At 36.9% G+C, this 27,896-nt stretch overlaps 1 protein-coding gene across 3 annotated transcripts in view; it reads left to right on the top strand.

Moving 5' to 3' along the window:
* The window catches only part of CPQ (carboxypeptidase Q), a 160,118-nt gene that overhangs the window by 114,131 nt on the left and 18,091 nt on the right, over positions 1–27,896 (top strand). For all 3 annotated transcript variants that reach the window (XM_085303062.1, XM_085302892.1, XM_085302976.1), the window contains 2 exons: positions 2,215–2,306; positions 12,530–12,731. In XM_085303062.1, the coding sequence (XP_085159188.1) occupies positions 2,215–2,306; positions 12,530–12,731 (294 nt within the window). The remainder of the gene's footprint in view (positions 1–2,214; positions 2,307–12,529; positions 12,732–27,896) is intronic.

Below are 27,896 nucleotides of genomic sequence, written 5' to 3'. Positions count from 1 at the left end.
TTCCACTTTCAGATTAAGATAATGAGGAAATTAAATTTTCTTCTGTGCACTTTGTTTTGTATTTAAAAGAGCTACTTCCATAGCTTACATTTTTTTTCCAGCTCACCCTATTTCATTTTGGTGGAGCACAAGTGAATTGGCTCACAGATGTCTCTTGAAGTGTAAGAGCTGATACAATCTTCCCACCTCAGGATGGAAAGACCTCAATTCAACAGGTTTTATTTTTTTCTCCTTCAGTGCAAAGATGGAGAGACAGGGGCTGAGAGGGAGCCATAAGGACCTCAGACTTCTTTCGTGTCCTTCTCTGACTCATGCGGAGCTTGGCAGATGAGCCGGGGTTTGAGCATGTTGGAGGTGAACTCTGGATCCCTGTCACTGACCCACAGCCCGCTAGACCCCTCATGAACGGCAGTGGGACTAAGCGGTGGAGCATGAAGCTGGCATTGCTTGTTCTCCCCCACCTGGGAGAGTCAGTGGGCTCTTTTCTCCTCCCTCAAGGATCTCTTACCAAAGCTGCTTTCAGAGCCTTGACATGGTGAATTGGAGACTGGTCTTTAGGGCTTAGCACCTTGTGACATGACACACAAATGCAGCTTTTTGCTGGCACCTCTATTTGCCACTTAAACAGAAGTGTCATTCGGACCATGGTACGGGATTTAGCACTGTAGGCTTTATAACCAGCACCTTTCCTGTCTTAGAACAACCTTCTGTGGTGAAGCCACTGACATTTTTGGTTACACGGTGTCTAAAGTCATTCTAACTTCAACATAATTGCCATTTTCTTATTGTAGTATGACACCTGGCTATTTTGAAATGCGAGGGAGACTAATCTGCTGTTGTAATGAATTAGGAGAGGAACTAAATCCATTGAGATGTGTGTGGGGGAGGGGTTAAAAATTGGGGGTTCGCTTCCCTTTTGTTTACAGTCCGCAGGCCTACCTTTAGAAAATATACTTTTTGATCACTTGATTCCACTGCTTTACACGTTCTTCATTATACAATCATCAGAAATCTAGGATTTTTTAGATTTTGAATATTCTTCTTATATTCTGTCTTCTGTTATTAGAATTACTAGTGTGTAGTTTATGAAAAGAAATCTTTAGTTGATTTACCCTTATGTTGAGAGAAAAAAAATTAATGAAGGTCAGATCTACTTGTAAAATTCATTCGTTTCAGCTAGGAAATGAAATAAGAGTTGACAGTGATACTATTTCTCTTCAGTACAGAAATGTTTATGGTAATATATGCCTTACAGTTGATGATGTTCTGCTAACTGGCTTCTTTTTGTTGTTTTTTTGTGTATTTTTGGTGGGTTTTATCTTTGCTTGAACATAGTTAGCATTGCACTATACAGAGAATACTATTTATGCTTGTCCTGTTTGCTGTTCTCTGCCCTCAGTTTTGATGTCTCAAATGTATTCATTTATGAATAGAATCAATCAAATAAATAAAGGGCAACAACTTCTATCTATTAATCTCTGCCAACTATTTCAAAATCTGAGAATTTATCTTTCTTGCTCAAGCTATCTTAGCAAAATTCAGATTGCAATTGCCTTGTTTTAACACATTTGCATACATTCAACAGCTGATTGTATTTCAGATTCTAAAGTACAATTTCTTGCTCTTTCATTTGTCTGATAAAAATAAAAAATAATATTGTAATGCTCCTCAGTTCTTGAAATCAGTATACATTTCTCATAAAAATCCAGCAGCTCATTTTCAAATAATTGTAATAAATTAACCATGAGAAAACAATGATAATCCTTATGAAAATTTGATTTGGATCTGCTGAAAGTATACACACATTATTTAGTGCAGGCCACAGCAATGATAGTAACATATGTATTGAAAATCAGTCAAGATAATAATTAGGCATTTTACATTTTCCAGATACATAGATATGGTCGCCTCGTTTGTTTCTTTTATGCTGCTGCAGCAAAGGCAGTAGCCAATGAAGCAATATGAGTAGCAGTACCACAAAAACCTGTGTTCCTTCTGTAGGCACCTCTTGCCCCACAYGCCAATCCCTCTCTGCAAACAAAGTACTCCCAACAACAAAGCCCAGGCTTGCAATAGTTCATTTTTTTGTTTAGGTCAGAGRTGGTTGAATAGAAACCTAGATTTTTCTGCCCTTGGAGGGTGAAGGCTAATGCAAAAAGTGCTCAAATAAATGAATATTTAGAACTAAAGACAGTATTTAAAATTATGTTTTAGGACTTCGCCCAAAGAGAACTCTGCGCTTGGTACTGTGGACAGGAGAAGAACAAGGAGGAATAGGTGCTGAGCAATACTATCAGTTACATAAGGTAAATAATATCTTCAAATGAGCCGTTAAACAATAGTTATCTGCCTAGTTTTATGACTTAAGTATTTAGTTTTCAGAATGTTCACTTTGATATTTAACTGAAAATAGTGATTCCAGTTTTGTTGAAAATGTATTTTCTGTTTTCTATCATAAATGTAAACTTCATTTTGTAATTAACCTAAGTGATACGATCATGCATATATATGTTCTACTTGACCTAACATGCTCCATCACAAAACTGTTCTGAAACAAATATTTCATAATGATACTTGTTGTGGCTTTCAAATATAGCTAACTTTCTCAGAATGAGCAACATATGGYCCACATGTCTGAACAAATTTTATGTGCATTATGTATTTCTGCTTCATTGCATTTTCCCACATTATGTGATGCAAAACAAAAAGCAATACAAAGAAAGATCTCCAGTATCTTAACTTCTRTTAATGGTGTATAATCTAAAATACTTTCTGCAGATTGATAATTTTATGGGCTTCTGGAACATTTTAAATGGCTGATTTCTGATGATGCAATTATCAGTCTCATCTCAACTGCCTCTCCAAAGTACATTATGACACCAATGGCAATTGCCAAAAGCTGTTTAGGAGATAAGTCTCATACTGAGAATATGGATTTTTCTCTTCCRGAAAATTTATGATATAGGTGTAAAACTAATCTCAACTATTGTCTTTTATTCTTTTCCATAATTCAGTAGTATTAATCTCTGCAAAGATTAATATATGCAAGGAGAAGACAAGGATTTGATGAATGTTTGTGTGTTTAAAGAATCAGTTGATTCTTTGATGAAAGTTGGTTTGATGAAAGTAGTTCATCAACGCTGAGTTGTTGGCATTGATGAAAGTAGGCTTACAAGAAAGTAAAAWATTCCTAGGAATTTTTAATGTTAATCAACTTAACAGAACAAAAAAATGGAAATTTCATTTTTAGGAGATACAAAATTCAAATCCTTTGTAATGAGCAAAATTAAGTCAATTTGCATCTGCAATAGAGTGATCTGAGACATCATCCCAGTGAATTTCCTTTTCAGGCTAATGGAGGACACTCAATTATTTCCCACTAGCTTGTTTAATATTACTAAGAGATGTATTTAATTACTCATATATAATATAATGCCCCTACTATTCCACACTACTGAGATAACTCAGTCTTCTCRTTTGGTAGAAGTAACTAAGAGCTTGTTCTGTCTTGATCAGGGAGGTGGCAGATAGCAGTACTGTGTGCGTTTAGGACTCTGGACTTACCTGCAGATACTCTGGTGTTCAGCAGGAACAAACKAGCGTGAAACACTCTGGAATACCTGTTGGAAAACAATGTCCACCCAATGGCCTCAGAACTGTCAGCATTATATGCAATTGTCTCATACACTTCTCATCTTTTGCCAGAGAGTTTATATTTTACTGTTATCTCTAGGATTTTTATTCAAGACTAATACCAAAAAGTAGACTAAAGGATCAAACAGGGAAATACAAAACAGAGCTGGGTGTTTGAAAGATACTTGGTTAGTTTGTTTATGAACTGACAAAAATGTATCTCGATCATTGTTATGCCAATGCACTTCCATCTGGATGTTATGCTTCATGAACTTAACATAAATTTATAATTTATGCTAAAAATTTAAGCAAAAATAACATCCGTCTGTTGTTTATTGTTCTTATTTCTCTGCTGCCATGTGATCTGGCATAATTATAAATTGATACAACTATAGCACATCTCATTAGTCACAATAGCAAAACAAAGCAGATTAGTACTGTACATTATATTTAGGATAAAAATATCTTAACCTTTTAGTGATTTATTTGTGCAAATTTATGGCAGTTAGGATACAATGGCACAAACATTRCTTGTTGATGATAATTATTACAAGTAAAGTAAGAGTGATATTTGAAGATGCCTTACTAAAYGAAAGATGGCTTGTATGACTAATGACATAGCTGACCTTATTATGACTTTAGTTCACTATAGACAAGTAGAAATATGAATATTGTAATTCAACACAGGCAGACATGGATTTCCTTGACMTTGTAAATTGCTTCCTTGTGTCAGTGGAAATGCAGCAAGAGAGAAAAAATGAAGATAATATAGCAGTGGACAAGTACCAGTACTGTTACTTTTGTAGCTTATTTATTTTTCTTTCAATTTAATTTCAGGTCTTAAGAATTTATTTCTTTCTCATCTGTCATTGTAGGTTGCCACTGATGTAAAGGGGATAATTTACTGCAGAAATTACTGAAATAACAACAACATAGTGATTTTRCCATGGTGCAGATAATTAACTCATATCTCTACATAATAGCATTATTTGTATTGCTCTCAAGTATTTCTGTAGAATACAATATTGTAGTGTTTGATTATTTAAAAAAGTGATAGGGAGTATTGGCTGTTCAGAGCTCTATGAGAATGTGAGGGGTGCCGTATTGGGTTGACCAAAGCTTAATCTAGCCTAATCTCTCATTCTTGATAATATCCAATAAATAGATGCTTTGGAAAAGAGTATACCCAAATGCAGGCATAATAAAAATAGCCACATAGATTACTAATATAGCCCTTCTTTCATTTGATGACATATTTTTCTGGAGAGAATCTCACAGTCCTCATGTGCCCTAATCCATTGTTTCCTTTGTATGATTTTTTCAAGACAYTTCCAAGGGCTGAGAGCCAAATACCATCTACCAGTTACAGCACCTCCGCTAGTGCGGGAACGCCTGCCACCCACCAGTACCATCACAGGACACTTGCAGAATTTTGGCTGTGGGGGAGAAACTTCCACGGGGAAGCACCCACACCATTGCTTCCCACAAAATACTTGCTGAAATGCTCACTGCTTTTAGCTGATTGGAACTGAATCCTAGACTGGAAAAAACACCTGGTTCTCCTTCACACTACTCCTTTTCTTGGTGAAAAGTAATGAAATAAAAAGATTTTAGTGGCAAACAGGCTCCAGATCTTGAAACTACTTTTAATTTTCCTCCTAGTGCTTAGTGTAGTGTGGCCTGTTTGCTGAGTGAAGCTCAGAAGTATAGACAAAACAGTAGATCCTTCCAAAAATTTGAAACATAACAAATGCTGCTTTCCTTTCTAAGTTACACAGAAGAAGCAGGAGGAGCAGAGTTTGGTAATTTTAATGGAACTCATGTTACATCTATTTTGTCCTGTACAGATTCTTCCGCACCTTTTATCAACAGTATCTGAGTGCTTTCTGGTAGGGTTTTAAGTTTTTCTTGTGTTTACTCTTAATGTTGTCTTCACAAGAGGAGAAAACGGTATATGTAGCAGAAAGTCTTGTCTTGGTAGAGACTTGTGAAGTTTGCTGCTTCTTATTTATCTATTGCTCTAGGCTTGTCAGAGGAAATGGGTCAAGTAAGTGCACCTTACATTAGTCATGGACATTTGTGAGGTTGATGCTGGTCTTTAATTCTGGCATCATTTCATTGTTTTGAACTAGTCTCTGACTCTGACTAATCTCTCTCTGTCTACCATGCAGACAAGGTTACAGTTATTTACGCTGCCAAATTAAGGGACTATGAATGGCAGATAATATTTATTTTGGAATAAAAATATTACATAGAATTTCCTGGGAAAGTAAGTGCATTTTGAAATTGAAAGAAATATTAGGCCAAATTCAAACTTACTTTAGTAACTCTGTTGTGATCATTGGAGGCATTAATGAACCAATTCAATTATGAATTGAATTCAACCTTGTTAAAGAAACATTCTTAAAATATTACAGCACATTTTTGTTGCTTTCTTAAGGGTGTTTACATTACTTAACTAAATTTCTGGTGAACTTGCTGTACATGATTTTAACTTTTTAGAAAAGATTTGACTTTATGAAAAATATTAATCATGAACATTTACTGTGGTTTCTTTTTTGTATTTGTTACCAAGAAGATTTAATATTTTGCCAAAATTGGGTCTTCATTAATACAGAACATTCTGAAATGTTGATACATCATTGATACTTGCAATATTCTTTATTGATGCTCACATGAGCTTTGTGCCCTAATATACTGAGTTACTTTCTCTAAGAAACAAATGTCCAAAAAAATTCATGTGGCTTTCAGGTGACATGATTCTTCACCAGAAAATATTGGTTACTCAAAATCAGATTTTTCAGAAAACGCATAGAATAAGTTTTCTCATTCACAGAGACATGSATTTGTGTGATTTGAACCAAACACATCAAGGACTTGACCATGATTTCTTTTATCTCATTGAAATATATTTACCGCTTGGCTATTGAATGTTCTCGGGAAAAATTCTCCCAGAGCAAAAATTCCATAAAATTACTGCTTGTTTTGGCCACTGCTGTCCTGTTGTTCCCTTTCTGTCTCTCCTCTCTCTGTTTCCATCTCATCGTACCTTCAGAAAGCATGTGAGGCTGGTGGGACAGGGACCATCTTTTTATTTTGTGTTCATAGCTCACACAGTGGACTCTTGGATATAATAAAACCTCCTGATGATTACAACACATCGTAATATTCATTAACACTATCTTTCTGATTGTTGCAGAGAAATATGATGGTTCACTTTTTGACTTGAGTTAAAATGGGACACACAATTATTGAAGATTTTCGGATTTTGAAAATGAATTCCTGTCCAATTTTTACTACTAATCTTCTCTCTAGATGCTTTCTTTCATTACAACTTGGGATGTGTTTAGTGAATTAAGAGGTGTGCTATCTTTTCTCTATTTTACTATTYTAGATTTGTGCTATATCATACTTGAAAAGCAGGTAGGGGTTAAAGAAGAGAAAAAAAGCAACTAAAGAAAAAGAATTTGTTTTAGTTTTGGATACAGGGTGTTAGCGGTAGTAGTTGATACTTGGAATACACAGAGATAGAAGACACTCTGGTGTAAGATTATTAGATGTTTATTGCCTTGAAATCCCCAAACTGCATGGGGAGCCCCAGGAACCTTGCAGGGAAGCAACCGGACTGTCCCAGGCGCTGCAGAGCATTGGCCCATGGTGAAGTTTGGGGAGGCATAGGTTTAAGGTGAATTAATAGGTTACAATATGGGTTACTGTGCACGCAGTACAGATAACAAGGGAAGCAGTAGTTCTTTAGGAGTCCGCAAGRCCAGGTTGATGCTGAGGTGGTGCAAGTCTAAGGGCCACGATCTGTCATTCCTTATAGGTTCTGCGTGCCAAGTGTTTTGGCAGCTGGAATAATTGGTCAGTCAACACACTCCTGTCTCTTTGCCAATCTTCCACTGTTTACCCATGGCATAGGGTTATTTCGACAAAGGAGAAAATAAATCTGCAAAAGAAGAAGAAAGCTAACAATGAAGAAATAGTACCTGAAGCCTCAGGTCTTTGACTGCTTGCCTATAGAGTTCTTATATTGGCACTTTCACTTCCTGAAAATGCACACATGAATAAAAGTTGTCTTTTGATGAAAGATGAAAACCACAATTTTTAATTTGAAAATTTTGGCAGTTTTGCCTAGTTTCAAATAAAAACCTGAAACATTTCTGAAAAGGCCGACAGTGAGACAGAGTCCTTCAGTGTCACTGACAGTGTTTTCACACCCTTGTTTTTGAACAGTAAAAGAGTTTAAAATATAAGTTTTCCAGGAAGAACACTCTTCTTTGATAAGTCTCTGTGTCAAAACAATGCTTGGAGAGAAGGCTACAGGTGTTCTGGTGCGTGCCTTCCTAGGCATGCTGCTGTCTTTAGAGCTGTCTACTTTTTCTTTTATGTCATTCCTCAGAGCTTAAAATACTGAATGGTATTCTCTGTGACTGTTGGCAAATGGTTGCAGAGAGAAACAGTAGTGGTATTGAACAACACCAGATGTATTAATAGTATATTTTTACAGAGTGAAATGCTAATAAGTAAGTGACTGACTCCAGTTCCAAGCCTGTTGAAGTTACTGGGACTTTTGTCGTTAGCTTCTCTGAGGTCAGAACTCCACTCCATGACCTTARAAGAAAACAAGTCAGTTTTTGGACTTCTTCACTAACAGCTTTGCCACAAAGTATGGCAGAAAAATATTTCATCTTACTATTAACAAAAACATTAGTCTTGTTCATATCTTATCAGCTATCAAAAACTGTGCTAATCTTCAACTTTACTACAACTTTCTTCCATTTAATGACACGGTAACTTGTGAAAATTTCTAACTCATATTTTTCGTGATTTTCCCTGTCCTCTTTTATAAAGAGTTTGAGCTGTATGATCATGCTTGAGGCTGATGGTTATTATGCTTTGGTGCCGGATGCCTGCTTCCTGACAGCTGTTTTGATTTATTCTCTAGTTTCCATTTATACTGTTTTGCTTCTTTAAATAATCTTAATCCTAAAACGGCAGTTCAAAACTACACTATGCAATGTTTATGTATTATTAAATACTTAGTTGTGTGAAATGATTGTTGCCATGCTATACTTAGATCCAAGCTGCTCTGAATCAAGCACTGGAATGCAAGACTACAGGTGTTGGTGTTTCCTGAAGTTAAATATAAATCAATAACAGAGAGCTAAAAATGCACTGATGTCCCTTATTACTAGAACAAATTAGCCCTTAGTCAAAAATAGTGCTTTGACAGTAAAAACTTAAGTATTTTCTCTGTAAAATGATGATTTTTCTCAGGATTAAAAAACCCAGGAAATTAGCTGTTGGACAAATAGTAACACTATTTTAAATAGCTACAGATTTCTGAAGTCTTTCAGGATAGCTGTTCCCTCCGTTATCCTTTCAGATTTCTTACTGCTTTAGCTGGGTAAGAGGAATTGCCTCAGTGACTCAGTAGAGGAGTCACGAGAGGCTGGAATCTACTTTTTCATTGGTAGGTGTTATGCGGATTTTGGACTGAATAAGTAGCTACCTGGGTTTCCCAGTGTCTGCTCTAAGTGGGACTTTTTACTGAGAGAAGTACAGGTTATTCTTTGTCACATATATAACAAGGTTTATRTTTTCTTGATTAGAAAGATTTGATTGTAATTTCATGTTTTGAAGTGCTTGCCTGAGAGATAAGAAACATTTAAAATATATTTTGGTTTTGCTTAACACAGATAAAAATAGATTGTTTTATAAATAAATAAATTTGAAAATTTAAAAATAGAGGAAGTATTGGCAAGGAGCATGCCTATTTGACTATACAATGAAAACAGCAAACTGTAAAAAGCCAGTTTTCCCATGTAATCTTTATTGTAATGTTTCATTTAATTGTAATGTTTCATTCTTGTAAGATGTAAACATGATGAGACAAAGAGAAGTGACCACTTCTGACCCAGTCACAGAAATGTAAAGGATAAACATGTCTATTTTGATATTCAGAGAATTAGGCAGCAGGTTACTTTAACAGGATTTAATTTTCTGGTGTGTGCTAAATGGCACAGTAACAGGATGCAGCAAAAGGGATTATTCTCTGAAAAAACTGTGGACTGAGCTTAAACTGAGGTTGCTTATTCAAATAATGCATTCAGTATGAGGAGATGGAGGAAACAGCTGAGCCTACAGTTATTTTATAAAATCAATTTGTTTCGTATTACTGTTTACTTTAATTAGCCAATGTGCAACCTCAGACTGCTTTGAGAAATGGCAGTTATTCCTCCACTGTATAGGACAAAGGATGCTTTTTTCACATGGCACATTTTCCAAGGCATACTTTTTTCTGTATAGGCAGAAGTGCTAAAATACAGATATATACAGAAGTGGGTATGGTGAAGTCAGCCCAACCCCCTTTTTTTATGATTGCAATATCCTACTTGCAAACTTGACAGTGAATAGATTTAATCATACCTTCTAGTGGACCAAGCAGGGAAAAAACTTTCTCAAGGACATATGATACTTCAAGTAGTTATTTTTAGTTCCCAAATGAGTCTGTTCTCTCTCCCCAAAATATTTTGTTTTCATGTCACTACAGAACATTCTAAGAATTGAACAGTTTTACAGTATAAATGAAGAGCAAAAATATGATGTCATGTCTTGTGGGTGGTTCGTTTTTCTGTTTCATATTAAAAACAGATGTGAACATTTATATGAGAAAGGAAGCAATTGGTGAATGCTGTAATTCTCCTAGCAGTTTATACAGTTCTGTAACTTAGGAGTTCTGTTCTACATACAGGTAGGTATAGATTTTTCTTGTGGGTATCCATGCTGTTCCCATACTTCTTCTTCTCCTTACTTTAGTGCTGTTCTCCCCCAACCCTGAGTAATCGTTTCCATTGGCCTTATTACTACTACACATTGCAACTTCTTTAAAAACTATGAGAAGTTCTGTTTTGAAGATCAGCCAAAAAGGCAATTTCTGAATCAATTCCATCTCAGTATTATACAGTGGGCAATATTACTAAGTTCCTCTTGCTAACAGTTATCACATGTGGTTGACTGAAAGCATCCCTCCCCTCTGTCTTCCACCTGTTCACAAAAAATAAATTTATTAACTTCAGTAAATACTGACTCTTCAATGGCAAACCTTTATTCTGTTTTAGAAATTTGTAGTGTCTTCCCTAACTCTTATTCTGTCTTAGCTATTTGGCTTAAAATATAAAGATGGTTGTTGTACCTGCAAATGTTGAGCATCATTAGTTCCTTTTACAATACAGTATGTTTTCCTTGGCCTGCTTCTCTTCCACAATGTAGAGAGGATTGGCATTATCATGATCTCATGTTGAGATTTGTGACCTGCTTTTGATCACAGGGTTAGAGACCACATGTATCCTAATTCTTTATGCTTAGACTTTTAAAGAYGTAAGATTTTTTTCATTGTACAAAAATAGCAATTGTCAATTTGGTGATAATGTCAGTTATTTCATCTTGATTTCCAACAGTTGATAAGTGAATAGGTAGATGGGTTATTTTAAGCTATAACCTTTACGATTGCTTCTTTGTATACAAGGAGTTTGTATCAAATTTCTKAACTGCTGTATATGTTTCTAAGTTAGAAGTGAATACCTCTATTATGTTGGAACTTACTTTACTGAAAATAGAAAAATTCTGGAAAACTATAAGTATGAAATATATAAATACAATAACATAAGACAGAATTCTTGGCAARTTCTGTGGAGAATTTCTGAAAACTTACGGGGTCAAGTTTTGATATTTGTGTATTCATAGACCTGTAGTTCTTATTTGTAGTTCATATTTATGTCTAGAAAAAGGTGAAGGAATTATTTATTGAATTGCAAGCTTATATAAGCTGTTAATAACATGGATCTATTACTCATTGACAGTACATAGCTCTTCCAATAACCCATGACAGACATAYAATTCTGAAAGCAGATCTGGGCATAGAAGTAAAATCTCCTGTCCCTTGCAAGTATGAGTAAGTTCTCTTAGTCATTTTCAAGGTAGTTTGAAGTRTAAGTTTTTCTGCAGGACTAGGCCATAAACTGCATTATTTTGCAAAAATAGTTTAAGTGGCTCTCAAAAAGAATAAAACTTTTCTTCCTGTGAAGTTTTGTAAGTACTTTATTTCAGTTAGACCTTTATGACTGAGTGCTCTGAGTGTATAAGAGGCAAATAAATGGCTCTGGAAGCCAAGTTTTATTCTTCTAGCTGGAAAGAATATTCCAAGTGCACACTGAAAGCAATTGTTATGCCATTTATAGACATATTCTTAAAATTTCACCTTTCCTTTTTCAAGGATTTACCTTGAAAAATACTAACTTTCTKTCAAATAGGTGTTAGTTCCTTCGGGTTAAAGTGACCCTTAGAATTTCAGTCCTCTAGCTAAGTCAGAGTTGACCACATAGTGTATCAAAAATAATATGCTTCTGAAAAGAGAGCAGCTGGTTTGTCAAATGGGTTATCCTTCACTGTGTGACCAGCCTTTCAGTATGTCTAATTTTAAAGCTGAATAGACAACACACTCTCCACTCTGCAACAGAAATTCTTGAGCTTCAGATTTGAGAAGAAAACAAAAGGTGCAAGTGAAAATAAAATGATAGTGGTGATGGCTTACATTTCTAGCTGGTACTTTTTAGTTACATTGCAATTATTTTGGGAACACTGGGCCAGTCATGTTGTGGATCCAATAAAATACTAATATCTCAAAATCGATCTTGAATTATTTCAGTATTTTCAACTAGAGAGATTAGGCCTCTTAATTTATGCTTATATTACGTATAATTACAGGAGAGTTTCTCTGCTTCTTCAATACCTTTGATATTGTCTGCTGTCACAGAAACGTACAGAATCCAATACATCCTGATAGTTAAGAACAGAAGTTACAGAAGAATATATTCTTTCCTTACACTTYTAGGAAAATATCTCCAACTTCGATATTGTCATGGAGTCTGATGAGGGCACCTTCARGCCAATGGGACTGGCTTTTACTGGTACTGATGAAGCTCGTGACATTGTGAAAGAGATCATGACTCTACTGCTGCCTATCAATATTACAGATATTTATGATGCTGCAGATGGAACAGACATTGATTACTGGATGAGAGATGGGGTGCCAGGTGAGTGTGCAGAGTACTTCATAAATAATACTGTTTCTTCCATACAAAGTTACATCAGAATAGAATTCTTGTAATGTTCTGGCAGTCCAGTGTTTTGAAAATTATAAGAAATGCTTTCTCTGGAGGAATAAAACCTACCACGGATAAATATTTAAAGGTAACCTACAGAAATAGGGCATCATATGTGTTTGAGCTTCAGTTTAATAATGGTATAGATTATACATAACATAACATGCCTAAAATCTTCTTTTCGGCTTTAAGGATTTATAATAATTAATCCCAGACTGATGGTTTATAAATAGTAAACTGAAGTAGAGGGAAATTCTCCAGTGCAGAACAAGTAATTTTTTATTGTTATTACTTTGAAATATAAGTATTATATATTTTATATCCTAAGAAACAATTACTTGGAGGCTTGTCCCTTAAAAGTTTATAGTGCTTGGATGTATGCTAAAGCAGTAATATTCTGTGAAGTTCAAATCAGTCTGGGGGCTTATTTGGAGTAATATATCTACATCTGAGTGAGGAGCAGTTGTTGGAAAAGAGATTTATAAGCCATGAGAGGGATCCACCACTGCATAAACCCCACCATGAGGAATACTCTACATTAGCACAGTTTTGCAGAGCATAAGATTTCCAAATAGGGGCTAGCCTGAATGAAACTTTAGTGAATTTCCATGGTAGTTTCCATACTTGAATAATAGCATAACAGGAAAAAAAAATATGACACCGATATTTAAAAATTCTGATCAATTAAAAAAGTTTAAGGTCCTCTTTCTCTAGTGATTTATGACTGAAATAAGCTGTTGTGCATTTATCACGCTAGTTTTACCAGTAGTTGCTATAGCCTTGGAATCTCCTAATTTGTGATTGACTGTCTTTTTTCTTACCTGATCTTGTGGAAGATATAATGAGTTATGGAATATATAATTCTTATTTATGGAAAGAACTCTTTGCTTTTCAYTTACCTGTGGTGTACAGAGATACTGTGATGTTGACTACTTTGATAAATGTATGGAAATCTAATTTTCAAAACAAAACATCTGTACTGGACAAGAAGTATAGATGAATGGGTGTTGTTAAACAACTAAGGCTTCATGCAGCTGGCGTGCTGTTTTCCAGTTGAGGTTCAAGGTGTTTAGTGTAACATCGTAAGGTCGGTGTGCCGTTGGTGCACACCTATTATCCTAGGCTCTGACTGCACGGCTTAGCTGAGCGTTGGAACTGAGTGCAGAGATGAGGACACCGTAAACCCTGTGGAGAGGCCTGAGGCATGCATCGTTCTCCACAGCCTCTGAGCAGCCATGCAAAGGCACRGTAGTCCAGAATTGCCAACTGACATGTCTATGTTGCAGCTGGACTAGAGAACTACTGCTCAGCTGGTGTTTAGAAAATGTATCAGAAGACTTTCGTAGGTGAGAAGTACTCGCTTGCTGGACAGACAGTAACTGGGGACTTCCATTGTGTTTCTAGTCTGAGGAAGAGAAAAGAACTTAATATTCAAATGTATTTTGAGCTGAAAATGCAAGCGGCGGTTGTGATGTAAGTATTGAGCTCTGATACACCATTTTTCGTCAGTTGAGATAGACCTGAAACATGAACAGATGCAGTTTGCCAAGGTCCTGTTGATTTGTCACCTGGACTACATGTATAAAATAAACTCAGCAGGGCCACGGCAGAACCCAGAGCACTATCCTATGGTTGTCCATACTCTTTAAATGTTAGCGCATTTCCCAGCACAGTTACATCCCACTCCAGCTAGCACCTTCCCAGGCAATATTTGGTCATGGTTGCGGTGATGATGTGAGCCAAGAACTGTTCCCGATACGTAGTCACCAGTAGGCCTCCCTGTTGTGGTAAAGAAGAGAGTTTAGCTCTTGACATGACCCTGCCATGCTACTTACTCTCAGGAATAAATGCAGGAAAAGGAGGAATAACACCCAGATTTCTTGCCATGTGTCTCAGTGGTTAGATAAAACTTCAGTGTCTTCAGAAAGGAAAAGCTATGAAAAATACCATAAACTGTGAGATCACTTTACACCTTGGAAAAATACAAAGTGCATCAGAACAGAGACTTCAGTTTTTAAATAAATCTGATTTGCCTTCATATTAAAAATTTAGCACATTAATTTATTGCAGKTTTTTTACTGTCTGAAGCTTTGATTCATTTAACTTCCTGTTAAGCAAATAACAAAGTGTCCTTACATAGTAACRAGCTGGGATTCTTTTTTCCCTACTGGGACCTGATGTGAAAGAATTAACTCCACTAAAAGAATTTCTTCTGCTTCATATTGTGTTTCACACTGTACAAGGGAGAGGTTTAAGACATCTTGTAATCTTCACGCCCTTTSCTGCAATATTCTCACTGCTCCAATGAGTCCTTATGGTATATAATAACATTGGAACAAATTGAACACACTGTAACAGCTTTTATAATTWTGTCCAACTTAAACAAGCAGCCAAGTGTTGACACTTCATCCATTTTATTTGAATATTTTCTTGAAAATACGTTTGATGGCTTTGGTTCTGCAACAGTTGGAGAAAATAGGGTGTCCTTGTTGAACAGTAAGAATGGTTTCTGATACCATTTCCCTAAAATTTTCCTTCTTTACTATACTAAATAGAGTCTATGGTCAACTTTTGTAGATACTGTAAAAATTCCACTCCTCTCACTCCTTTTGGTCTGAAAGATCCGGAGAAGGCAACATTATGTGTGTTTTTTAGAGCCACTCATAGCTGCTTCTGAGGCAGGCCAAGCTTCATGCTTTCTTTCCTATTTCTGCACTTTTATTTTCAGTGGACATGCAATGAAATTTCATTTATAATGTTGTTTAAGTGAATTTGCAAGAAAAGAGTGTTCACTGTTCTGAGGTCTTAGGATGAGAGAGGCCAGAAAAGTGCAGAGTGCTTTACGAAACATAGTGTGAAGTTTAACTAATACCTCTCAGGTACAGGCAGGGTAATCTGTTTAGAACACAGCAGTGTAATGCTGTATAACTGCAAAATATTAGAAATATTTCCATCAGTGGCTTTTACGTTTGATTATGTTGAGAATGCTTCAACCTAACAAGAGGAATGTCTGTATTTTTGGTTTTTTAATGATAACGAGTCAGATTTTCAGCCACTGAAAATACTTGTATAGCGAGTGTTTTGCTTTTTTATGACACATAAATCAAATGAAATTGTTTGAAATGAATTGTGTATTTTATGCTATGGTTTTATAATTTGAGGTGACCATTSATCCTAAGACTACTTCTTTATTAATTATGCAATTATCTTTCTCAGTTTTATTTTTAAATATTCAACTATATATTTAGTTTTAGTCGAGCATATATGTAAACTCCTGATGCTCTAACCAGCAAGTCTGGCTAGCATTTGCAATTAAAGGAGGAAGGGGGATTTGTTGGGTTTTTTTGCTTTGCGTTGCTGTGGTTTCTTTGCCTGTTTTTTTACAGCAGGCTTGTTCAGTGTTTGAAAGGGTCAAAAAACATTTAGCCAGCCCTGCCGGACCACTTCTCTGATAAGTTTTTTAAAAAAGCAATGTATCTGATCAGAAGGCTACTTGTAAAATGATTTACACTTGTTCCTAAGGTAGCAGCACTGGGGCTGAGTCGGCTGCCCTTGAAAGCTTTCAGAAACTGAAAATGAGGGGAAGGAGGTGATTATATTTTCATTATGGTGTGCAGTGAAATAATATTCGGCTTTAGATACTAGGGGAGAGGAAAACTGGTGTGTTCCCATTTTTGCAAACGGAAAGCTACTGTGACACAGTGTTTTCAGGAATATTGGTTCAAGGGTGTTCCTTTCTGTTGGGTTTGTAAATGATGTTATCTGTTGTTACAGTGTTTATGATGGGAAAACTTGTCCATTTGAGACCACGCTGACCCAGGAAATCAAACAACTCTTAGAAAGCATGTGGCAATTTCTCTATTTAAAATTCAACCAGAGACCTAGAGGTGAAACTCTCTTTTTCGGTATCACTCTGAACTTTGTTGGTTGTTTATGTCTCTCTGTTTCCACAGTGACGGTGTCTTGCTTTTTTGTTACATTACATGATGGGAGAAATTATTCTTCTAGAAACAAATAAATCAGTAGTTCATCTAACTTTAATGTTTCTCTAAAAATCAAAATTAATTTATAATCAAATGTATTAGTCATTTTCTAGACAGCAAACAAATACTATCATACATAATTTCTCTCATTTTTATATTTTGTAGTGCTTTTTATTGCTTCCACCTAAAATAAGACACATTTGGGTCCTTGGATGCCTAACTTTTGCGTGCACTGTTTCCTTTCTTATTACGTAAGAGGCCAAATACTTTAGTTGCCCTCCTTTTCCAGACCATGGTACCCCCTTTCTCCCCTGTACCCGTACCTGCCTTATAACACCAAACACCAAGGTTTACATGCTTGAGCCAAACCTGCTGTTTTGCTTGGCATCAACCAGAGGTGTGTTTAAAGGAAACAGTGTAACAGGAAATCTCCCTAGCCTGAGGTCCCCAGCTGGGCAAGAAGAATCGTATAAAATACGTATTTCCCAAATTATAGATGTTTAAACTCTGTTGAGTCTTGACTGTATCACTACTGTGAAGTAAAATTCCATTGAGGTGCTTGAAGCGTGGCATCTCAGCATACTGTTTAAAACTCTCTGCAGACTTGGGCAATCTTTGGGTCCAGCTTGGTTCCAGCTTCCAAGCTTCTTTTAATAGCCAGAAGAATAAAAACTGAAAGGAAAAAGAGGAGAAAAACAGATATATAGTCCTCAGACTTCGTAAACCAATGCTGAAGAACTTTTGTCTTGATTGTGCACAGGTAAGGACTGTTTCACTCTAAGCCAACCTTTCCTAAGACAACAGAGAAAGAAAAAAATTCCCTTAAAAATACAAAAACTTTCAATGTAACCTTCTCACTTTAGTATATATTGTTCATGTGATTTGCAGTCTGAAATGTTCAGTGTAGGTGTCACATGGCAATTCCAGTTATTTGATCGAATGACTAACACAAGTGAAATGTCTGCTGCTCTCTCATGAAGCAGCAGGTTAGACAAAACTCCTAAACACTGGTAACAAATTCAGCTTTATACCTAGTGCAAAAGTATGTAAGTAATTTTAATTAGTCCGCAGGTGATGCATTTATATATTCATTGGGAGATACCATAACTCTCTGAGTTCCCACTGCTCTCAGCGTGTGTTGATGCACTCTACCCGTACCAGGCAGCCAGCATGTGCCTGGTTTATTTTTGCCTGGAAATGAGGGGTTAGGTGCTTCTGGTTTATACCTATGTCTTGCCTGATTTTTGTTCTCTGTAAGTCTGAGATAAGCGTATCAGCACTGTAGTGTAATAATTAGCAATATTGTATTGCTTTTTGAAGATCATTCATTTCCTTTTAAATGTCTTATTTTATCATTCCAAAAGGAAATATGGTGAATGAGTATATTCCCCTGAAGAAATCATTTTTTTTTGCAACTTGGGAGATGTTAAATTAAACCAGTATGTTAAGAGAACAATTGTAATTTGCTAGCACTTAAAGATCCTGCTATAAGTACTACAGCTATTAGAAACATTTAAAATTCTGATTGCATTTAAAACTATGTATATTAATCTGTAAAATAATTCATCTATGGTCTAATTTATCATTCCATAAAAATAGGCTTTTTAAATTAGAAATTGCTCTAGACTAATTTAAAAAAATGTAATGCACTGCCACTTTTTACAGTGGTGGTTACCTTATATTGGTCTATCATGTGACCTTTCTTGTTCTTAATAAAGTTACTATTAATGTCTTTAAGACTGATCAGTTAATGAAAGGGTTAGTCTGAGAATAGAGTATGTTTTCTTTCTGGTTGCATCATTTAACTTCCAGACAASCTTGATCATAATTTACAGTTCTTTCCTCCTTTGTTTTGCTTGGTTTTGAGACTTGTTTTGGCATATTGGACTTCTTCCAAATTTCAAATTGCAAATATTGGGGTTTGTCTACTTGTATTAATTAACAAAAAGCATCAGAATTCCTGTAGACTAGGTAAAGGACATGCAAATATTCAGCTGGGCTGAYACTGTGGGAGAGAGGGATAGAATTAGGTGATTATACTTAGTGCCTGAATGCAAAATTTTCATGGCAGTTTTAAGAAGAGCTTTTGCAGTGTGTTTCTCATGGAGCATGTCCTTCTCTAGTACTACGGCTCAAAGCAGTCCTTTCAGATAAGAAAATAATATGCCATCTTTGTGGCAAAATAATTGATGATTGTGGCAAATACTTGGAAACTGCTCTTACACACTTGTTCTGACATGAAGGAAGATTACTTCTGAATGGACTTTCTAATGTCTACCTTAACTATGATCTTCCACTGTAATAGTAATTTTTAATACTAAGYTATTAGCACACTGATAGAAACATTCAGAATAGAACGGTCTTACATAAGCAAGGGTGAATCTTGCTTTTACTAGCAKGTAGTATTAAGTGGTTTTATTTCATGCAGACAGTATTAGTGAGGTTTTAGTGAGACCAACATCACAAGAGAACTATGGGAAGACTTGCAAGTTTAGAAATTACACTTCAGAGTGTGAAGCTTGAGATGTTAGATTTTTTTCAGTTTGTGCAAGGATATGTTAAACAATGGCTCAGTTACAGCATACAGAGGCTGGGTAGAGATTTTTCTAATGACAGCACTTTTTAGTCTTGCTTTAAAAATAATTCATTAGAGAGTCAGTCTATCGAAGTCTGAACAAGCTCAAAATTAACACCTTTTAAGAATAAGTGTAGTTAACTACAGAAGCAGCTTACAGACTTGGTAAATTCTCCATCATTTTGAATGTGTAAAAAAAGAGTTGGGTGTCCTTCAAAAAGTCAAAGATAATTCAGGCAGGAGAACTGAGTCAGATGCAGAAGTTAGGAGGTGAGTTTCTTTCCAACGTGTTGTTCAGAAGATCTCATTAGACAGTAATAGCTTTTGTAGGGCTTTAAAAAATCTATGAATCTGCCTGTAAATCTTACAAGCATTTTCCATAATGAAATATCTCCTTCCTATTTAATCATCACCTAGGTAGACTTAATTTTTGAATATCAATACATCTTGTCTTTGATGTGTACAATATTTAGCAACTCTTAATTATAATTAGAAACAGGTAAACTTGACAGTCCTAGAAGAAATTTAAACTGTGAAATCAAAAATACTTAAGCTTTATCATATATTGTTAACAGTTTGAATTTCTTATTTTACTTCTAGTTATTCTCTTTTTTTTTAAATATCTGATGCTTTTTAATTGACAATATTTTTTGTGATCCTTAACTAAGAATTATARCACACTGGTTTACCAACAGATATTACATGCTACTTAGATTTATCTTTTAAAAAAATGAGGCAAGGAAGCCTTAAAATAATCTTATATGAATGTTGCAATAGATGAGTTTGAAGCTGTGACATTTTGAATGGCTTTTATAAACCCAGAAGAAATAAAATTGTTCCAGTGCATTAAACATTATACAAATACTAAATAACCTCATTTATCTAGTAGTGAAAGCTGAAATTAAATTGATTTAAAGAAAATTGTAATTTCTAATGATTCCTGCATTTTTTGGTTTTTGGACTTCTTTCTCTTAAAGATATTTTGTCATGTCAGTGTTACTTCTCTAACACTACTCCTATTTTTAGATGCTCTTCAGAGAAGTTCAATGAAGTCGATTAGCGTAAAAGACTAATATTAAATATGTTTCTTCCTTAACCACACGCAATTCTTAAACATTTTAAAAAACATCAAAAAAATTGCTTCTGCCACACACCTTGTTAGTAGGAGAATATGACCTGTTTCAGAAAAGAAAGACTGAAAAATATCTAACTGAGAATCTCAATTGGATTTGGGGTGTGGTTGTTCTTTTTCCTGGCTCTGCCTCTGAGAGGCATATTAATTCTCTATTGTTTACAGCTTAGGAAAGCTGAATTATATTTCTGTGGGTGGGAATATTCAGTTCATATGGAATTACTTGCCGTTTGTTGAGCCTAAAAAACAAGTGTCCTACATTAACACACAGAGCTCAGTGTTAACATATTAAATTTGCCATTTGGAAGTACAAGTTATTTAAGCCTTATTCCTAGAACTGTCCTGGACTTCACTGAAGCTCATGCAAATAATGAAATAAATATAAAAAGGAAGGTTTAATTTGTCTTCCGTAAGGAAGTTGGAGGTGACAAGTGTTCGTCAAATGGAAAACTGTGAGTTAAATGTAAAGCTCTCAACATTTCTTTTTTCCCTTTAGGAATTCATGCGAAAAATTAGATGCATTCATAAGATAGAAACGTTGGGGTRTTTCTAACCAAATGTGTAATGATTCAGCATGGCTGCTAAGAACAACTGCAGCTCTTAGTAATATCTTTGCATTTCTGGATTGCATTCCTGGAAAACAAACTGTAATTACATCAATATCAAATACTGAATAAAAAATAAACTGTTTAGTAGCTGACTACTAGAAGAAGACTGATTGTAAGCTACTTTTAATGGGAAGGACACAGGTTAAATGGATTAAGAGATGGCTGGCAGCTCTCAAAGTAGTTTCCTATATGCAGTCACATGATGAGTGTTTCTAATAGGATTCTTCAGGGACTAATATGTGTTCAACTATTCAGAGTTTCCATTGGTGACCTAGAATCAAATTTAAAACCACAACTTATTTAAAAAGCAAACAAACACAGCTGCTATAAACACTATCAGAATGGTAATGATGAGAACAAGTTGATCATCTACGAAACAAAATGCTTTATTATTTTTACATGGTAAGATGAGTCTSATCTCATCCAAGGGGAGATTCCTTGACACCTGCTTTAAGAAAGAGAGGAACCTAGAGGCAAGGTGATCTGCTCAAGGTTAAATGAGGTTACTCAGAGCCTATGCAGCTGAGTTGTGAAAATATCAAGGATAGAGATTCCACGGATTCTCTGAGCAGCTTATTAAMTTGCTTAACCGGGTTTATTGTGAACAAAATGTTGTTAGGTCCATCTGGAATTTCTCTTGTTTCAGCTTGTATCCATTGCCTCTTCTCTTTTATGTGTGCCCCTCTGAGAAAAATATGACTCCTTCTTAACTTCTCTTTTGGTAGTGTAAGACAGGAATTAGATCCCCCTTTAACCTTCTCTTCTCCACATTAAACAAATCCAGTTACCTTAGCCTGTCCTTGTGTTTCATGTGCTCCAGGCCCCTGATTAGGTTAATGAGAGTCCACTGGTTTCAGTTCAGTTTGTTGATATCTCTGTTGTACTGGAGGCCCAGAAGAGGATGTACTATTTTGAATAAACACTTCCTTTGACCTACTCACTAGTCACTTAGTAATGTAGCCAGTTGCCTTAATTGCCAGAAGGTCTCAGTGATGACTCCTGTTTGCCTTATCTGGCAGCACTTGCAGGTCCTGTTCTGCAGAGCTGCAGAGTCAGTCCTCAGCCTGTATTGTTGCAGAAGGCTGTCCTGTTCCAGTACAGGACTTTGCATTTGTATTTTTGAATTTTGAGAGGTTSTTGTAAGCCCATTCCTCCTGTTCTTGAGCTCTCTGAACAGCAACTCTGTTTTCTAGCATAAGAACTACTTCCCCTTCATCTACAAATTTGATGAAAACCTGGTCCATCCCATTGTCCAGATCATTACTTAGGATGTAATGATTTTGGCCCAATATTGACTCCTGAAGTCATAACCAGCCAGCAGTTAGACTTCAAACTGTTGATGTCAACCCTTTGACCCCAGCTGTCCAGCCACTTTTTTTWATCCATTTTTATTCCACACTTCCAGTCCATACTTTTTCTGGGGAATGGAGGGCTGACTGGCCTATAATTCTTTAAATCCTGCTGCCTTTTGAATGATGGGCATAACATTTGCTTTTTTCAGTCATTGAGGACTTCCCCTGGCAGAACTTTTCAGAGATGATAGAGAGCAACCTCTCAGTGGCATTGGCCAGATCTCTCATGCAGCCCGTCCAGTCTCATACATTTATGTATGCCTAGTTTACTTAAGCAATTCCTAATTTGATCATCTTATACTGTGAGTAGTACCTGTTCTTCCCCCTACCCCCAACTCTACTACCAGGCACAGAGACCTGGGAGGTCTGAGAGCAGACCATGCTAGTAAAGATTGAGGGAAGGAAGCCAMTGAGTACATGAACCTTTTCCTTGTCCTTCATCATGAAGTTGCCTGCAAGCCAACATTTTACCCTGTTTCCCTTCTGTTGATGATGTAACCATGAAAGCTTTTCCTTTTGCCATTCACATCTGTAACCAGTTCCAACTTCAGCCAAGTTTTGGCCTTCATACATTCACCCCTGYGTGCCTGGGTGATGTTTTTTGTTACTTCATGGTAGCCTATCCTTGATACTATGTCTTATCCCTTTCTTGTTTTGCCTTTGAGCTCAGTCAGGCATTCTCTCTTTAGCCAAGATGCCTCCTACCATACAAGCCCATTTTCTGGCACATCAGGATAGACTACCCTTGTGCTCTGAAGAGGTTGTCATTAATGATTAACGAGCTGTCTGGGGCTTCCTTGCCCTTCAGGATAGCCTCCATTGGGATCACACTTACCAGTTCGCTGAACAAACCAGAGTTGACTCCACTGAAGTCCAGGTTTGTTATTCTGCTACCTGCTTTTCTCTGTTCCTCGAGATCTTAAACTAACCTAAACCATATCATGGTCACTGCAGCCAAGAATGCTGTTGGCTATTATATCCCTAATCAGTTCTTCCTTATTTCCCCTAACACTTTCCAGAAATTTCCTGGATTACTTGAGCCCTTCTGGCAGATATTCAAGTCCCCTACAAGAACCTGCAATCATGAGGCTTCTTCCACTCATTTAAAGAAAGCTTTCTTTTCATGATGGATCATCTGTAGTTGACATGCAGCATGATATCTCCCTCTGGGCCATTCCTCTGATCCTGACCCATCAGCTTTTGACAGGCCTGTTGGCTCTTCCACAGCCAAGCCCCATGCATTCAAACCTGTCATTAGTGCAGACCTCAGTTACCTGCTGTCATCTTCCCTGTGTCCTTTTTAAAAGCCTGTATCAATTCATTGCATTATAGTGTAATCTTAATTATAAATCTAAGTAAAAGACCAGAAGGCAATACCTGTGGAATGGAGAGTGTATGCGGGGAAGCCAGGGCTCTGGGAAAGATCTTGTCAAAAATACTTTCAGAGAGATCAGAGACAGAGATATAGCAGGTTTTATAACAGAGACATTGATGTAAGAATGGACAAGGGTGAAGCAATGAGTGTTGCTTTAAAGTTTAAACTACACTCACTACTCTGTTACTATTCTTCCATTACTCGGTGTAGCTCATATAGCTAATAATGCAGCACTTCTACAACATTTTTTCCCAAGCAATATGAAAGTTTACAGGGAAAGGAGAACAGTAAAATATCTTAACTACAGGGCACATGATAGTTTTGGTCTAGGTATGTTTTTAATCGAGAATCAGAACGCTTTTTAGCAACACACTTTTGGGTATTACTCAGAAATCTTGTCCCTTCCTTAAGCAGCAATCACATCAAGGTTTAATTTACAGCTGGAATTTTATATGTAAATGTCTGGGGCTTCTGAAGAATGCTTTTGATAGTGAATCCATCTGAATGAATACAAAGCTCAGAAATMATTTACAGAGATCGCTTCCTCAAAAGAGCAAGTTCTAAATTGTTTCAGTGGCAGTATCTCCAGTCTCTCCAAAGTTAACATTCACAAACTTCAGAATTGGAATCCTTCAAACTTTTTGTCTTCAAAACTGAGTTTCCTACAAATGTATCTTAGGGACACTCAGTAAACAAATCTATCTTCAAGCTAAAAACATGCATCTAAATGTCAACAGCAGTTTATTCAAGTATTCCATCCAGAGAGCCAGAAAACCTAATTAAGAGTTATTATCCAGCAGGGCCACTCTCCCCACAGCTTTTGGCTATTTGCAGAGTGCTGTCTCAATCACCATGTAGAGCTTGGAAATCCACCAAAGAAAATGGGTACTCTTCCTGTTACTTAACTGGCTAAACTAGATTTTAAAACAGTCAGTTCTATTAACTGTATTAAAACTGAGCAATGATCTTCTAGGACAGTAGAATTTTTGTAGTTCTTGCTGCTGTGTTTAAGGAAAGCTAAAGTAAAGAAACAGCTGAAAACAGTGATTTTCAGACTGTGGTCTCCAAATTCCTGAGGGATTGTGGATTACTCCTAAAAATGTAAAACGTCATCTGCTACTAAGGAGAGAGCAAGTTTGTTGTCAGTAGGCTTGATTATCCATCTGATGTCATTGGGGTCATGCATGTGTTTGTTAGAAAATGTTTATGGATCTTGAAATTTGAATCAGTTTAAAATGATTTATGTGACATTGTGGAGGGAGAAGATTTTGCGCTTTGTTTTCTGAAGGAGTAGATTCTCCAACCCTACCAGAAAAGATGTGAGGCTTTAGAATACTGGAATTTTACAGCTGGACTGAATTCCCTTGGGGATGTGTAACCTACTTAAAAACAAGTTACCAGCTGGAAGCTACTGGAAGTAACTTACAGAAGTAATCATTTTTCTGTCTGAGGATAGAACTCACTGTGGGAATCCTAAAGTGGTTTTACCTGGACAAGGGAGATCTTGATTGCCTACCTGCCTCCACCACCCAGAACCCACTACCATCACCAAGCAAAACAAAACGGGAAGGTTTTAGGAGCAAGCTTTAGAAGCATCAGTCTTTAGTTGCCTATACGTGAGCAGACAGATGGGAGACTTCTACCACTGTTTTCCATACATGCACACACAGTACTTCATGTGAAATATTTAGGAGCAGGACATTTTTCTAGTGCATAGTTTGTATTTATAGGCTGTTCTTGAAATGCAACATCAGGCTCTTCAGAGGTTTGTTGTTTAGTTTAGTGTATGCAAGATCCACCTGGAATAGTGATTCTGAATTTCTGTCTACCTGGCAGGCCAAAACTAGCTGTAGTCGTAGATCAAGTAAGGAGGCAGATAAAGGAGATCTGTAGTCTGTTAAGGAGTTTTTTCAGAAATGCATACAAACAGACTAGATTTTTTAGAACAGAGCTGATGAGAAGGTCTTGAGAGATCCCTCTGATCTGATACGAGCTCTGAACATCCTCTGTCCCAGCATGATCTTGCAATATGTGTCATTTTTTTCATGTTTTTTACTGCTGTTCTTGAAGACTTACCATGATGAACAAGGTCTCACCAGCTTGTCTGTTACAATGCTATTTTTAGTTTATAGGAAGGTTTTTTTAATATCCAACTGAAGTATTTCTTGCTGCAATTTAAGTCCATTAKTTCTATTTCCTCTCCATTCAGAATCCAGAGACATGATTATTTCTTTTCTCTTGCTTCTGTGTGAAGTCTTCTTCTTTCCTTTCTTCGTGTAGTATCTTCTGTTCAACTTATACATCAACAACCTGGATGAGGGGACAGAGTGCCTCCTCAGCAAGTTTACTGATGATACCAAGCTGGGAGGAATGGCTGACGCACCTGAGGGCTGTGCTGCCATTTAGAGAGACCTGGACAGGCTGGAGAGCTGGGCAGAGAGGAACYTCCTGAGGTTCAACAAGGGCAAGTGCAGAGTCCTGCACCTAGGGAAGAATAACCCCAGGCACCAGTAGAGGCTGGGGGCTGACCTTCTGGAGAGCAGCTCTGCAGAGAAGGAGCTGAGAGTGCTGGTGGACAACAAGTTGACCATGAGCCAGCAATGTGCCCTTGTGGCCAAGAAAGCCAGTGGTCTCCTGGGGTGCATGAGGAAGTGTTGCCAGCAGGTGGAGGGAGGTGATCCTGCCCCTCTRCTCAGCCCTGGGGAGGCCTCATCTCGACTACAGCATCCAGTTCTGGGCTCCCCAGTCCAAGAGAGACATGGAGCTACTGGAGAGAGTCCAGCGTAGGGCTGCAAAGATGATCAGAGGGCTGGAGCACCTGCCCYRYGAGGAACGGCTGCGAGAGCTGGGCCTCTTCAGCCTGGGGAAGAGAAGACTGAGGGGGGATCTGATCAATGCATATAAGTACCTGAAGGGAGGGTGTCAGGGGGACAGAGACAAACTCTTTTCAGTTGTCCCGTGTGACAGGACAAGAGGCAACGGGCACAAACTGAAGCACAGGAAGTTCTGCCTGACCGTGAGGGGGAATTTCTTCCCTGTGAGAGTGACGGAGCTCTGGCACAGGTTGCCSAGAGAGGTTGTGGAGTCTCCTTCTCTGGGGATCTTCAAGGCCCGCCTGGATGCAACAGTGTCTAACATGCTCTAGGTGACCCTGCTGAGCAGGGAGGTTGGACTAGATGATCTCCAGAGGTCCCTTCCAACCTTACTGATTCTATGACCTTACACTTGCCCCTACTGAACAGCATCCTATTTTTTCAAGTTTCTCCAGTTTATCAAGGTCACCTAGAACACCCTTAGTGTCCTTGCTATGCTTCCTTGATTGGTGCCATCCCTTAGCATAGACAGACTCTATTCCATCATTCTGGTCTACAGTGAAAATAATGAATGGCCTCAAACTACACACTGCCCCACTCTATACATCCATACATTTTTCATCCCTAAGCACACTGTCCATCCCATCTGGACTAACATTATATTATACATCATTTTCTTTCTCTCCTTTGACATTACCATTGGTGATGCTATGTCAAACAATTGTTCTGGAGCCCTCAGAGATTACAGTATTATTGAGCTTTTACACATACTTTAGGGAATCAGAAGGTAAGCTCAAAGGAAGCCATCATGTATACTGAGTATTCAGACTAAGGTGCTGGAACACACTATATTCTAGTAGCATGTCAAGATCACTATGATGTTATTACACTAAAGACATTGTTCCTAGATACTTGATTTGGTGTTTCTTCATATTTACAATTCTTTGCAGAAATAGTTTCCATAGATAGACTGGCTCTTCAAGCTTTTAAGGAGAGGAAGATTTTGAGAAATGTTGACTGATATAAACAATATCTATTTTGATGAAATTTTAAAAGAAAGTATTCAGAATGATGAATTCAAGAACAAATACTTCATTCAAGTCTAGAGCAGCAATTGAAAATATTTTTTTCTTTTAAGGTTTTTATTTCACATATGTATTCAGTCATGAAAATGTGCATGGTTGAACTATTTGGCTTTACTGTTCAGTTTCACTTATGAGAAAAATTTGCTGTCTTCTTTCTTTTTTTTTTTTTTTTT

This window comes from Rhea americana, unplaced genomic scaffold (assembly GCF_003343005.1).
Source record: "Rhea americana isolate MKP2758 unplaced genomic scaffold, rheAme1 scaffold_0, whole genome shotgun sequence".
In the NCBI taxonomy this organism is placed as follows: Eukaryota; Metazoa; Chordata; class Aves; order Rheiformes; family Rheidae; genus Rhea; species Rhea americana.
Note: the sequence above shows the minus strand (reverse complement) of the source record. Positions and strands in the feature narration are given on the sequence as shown.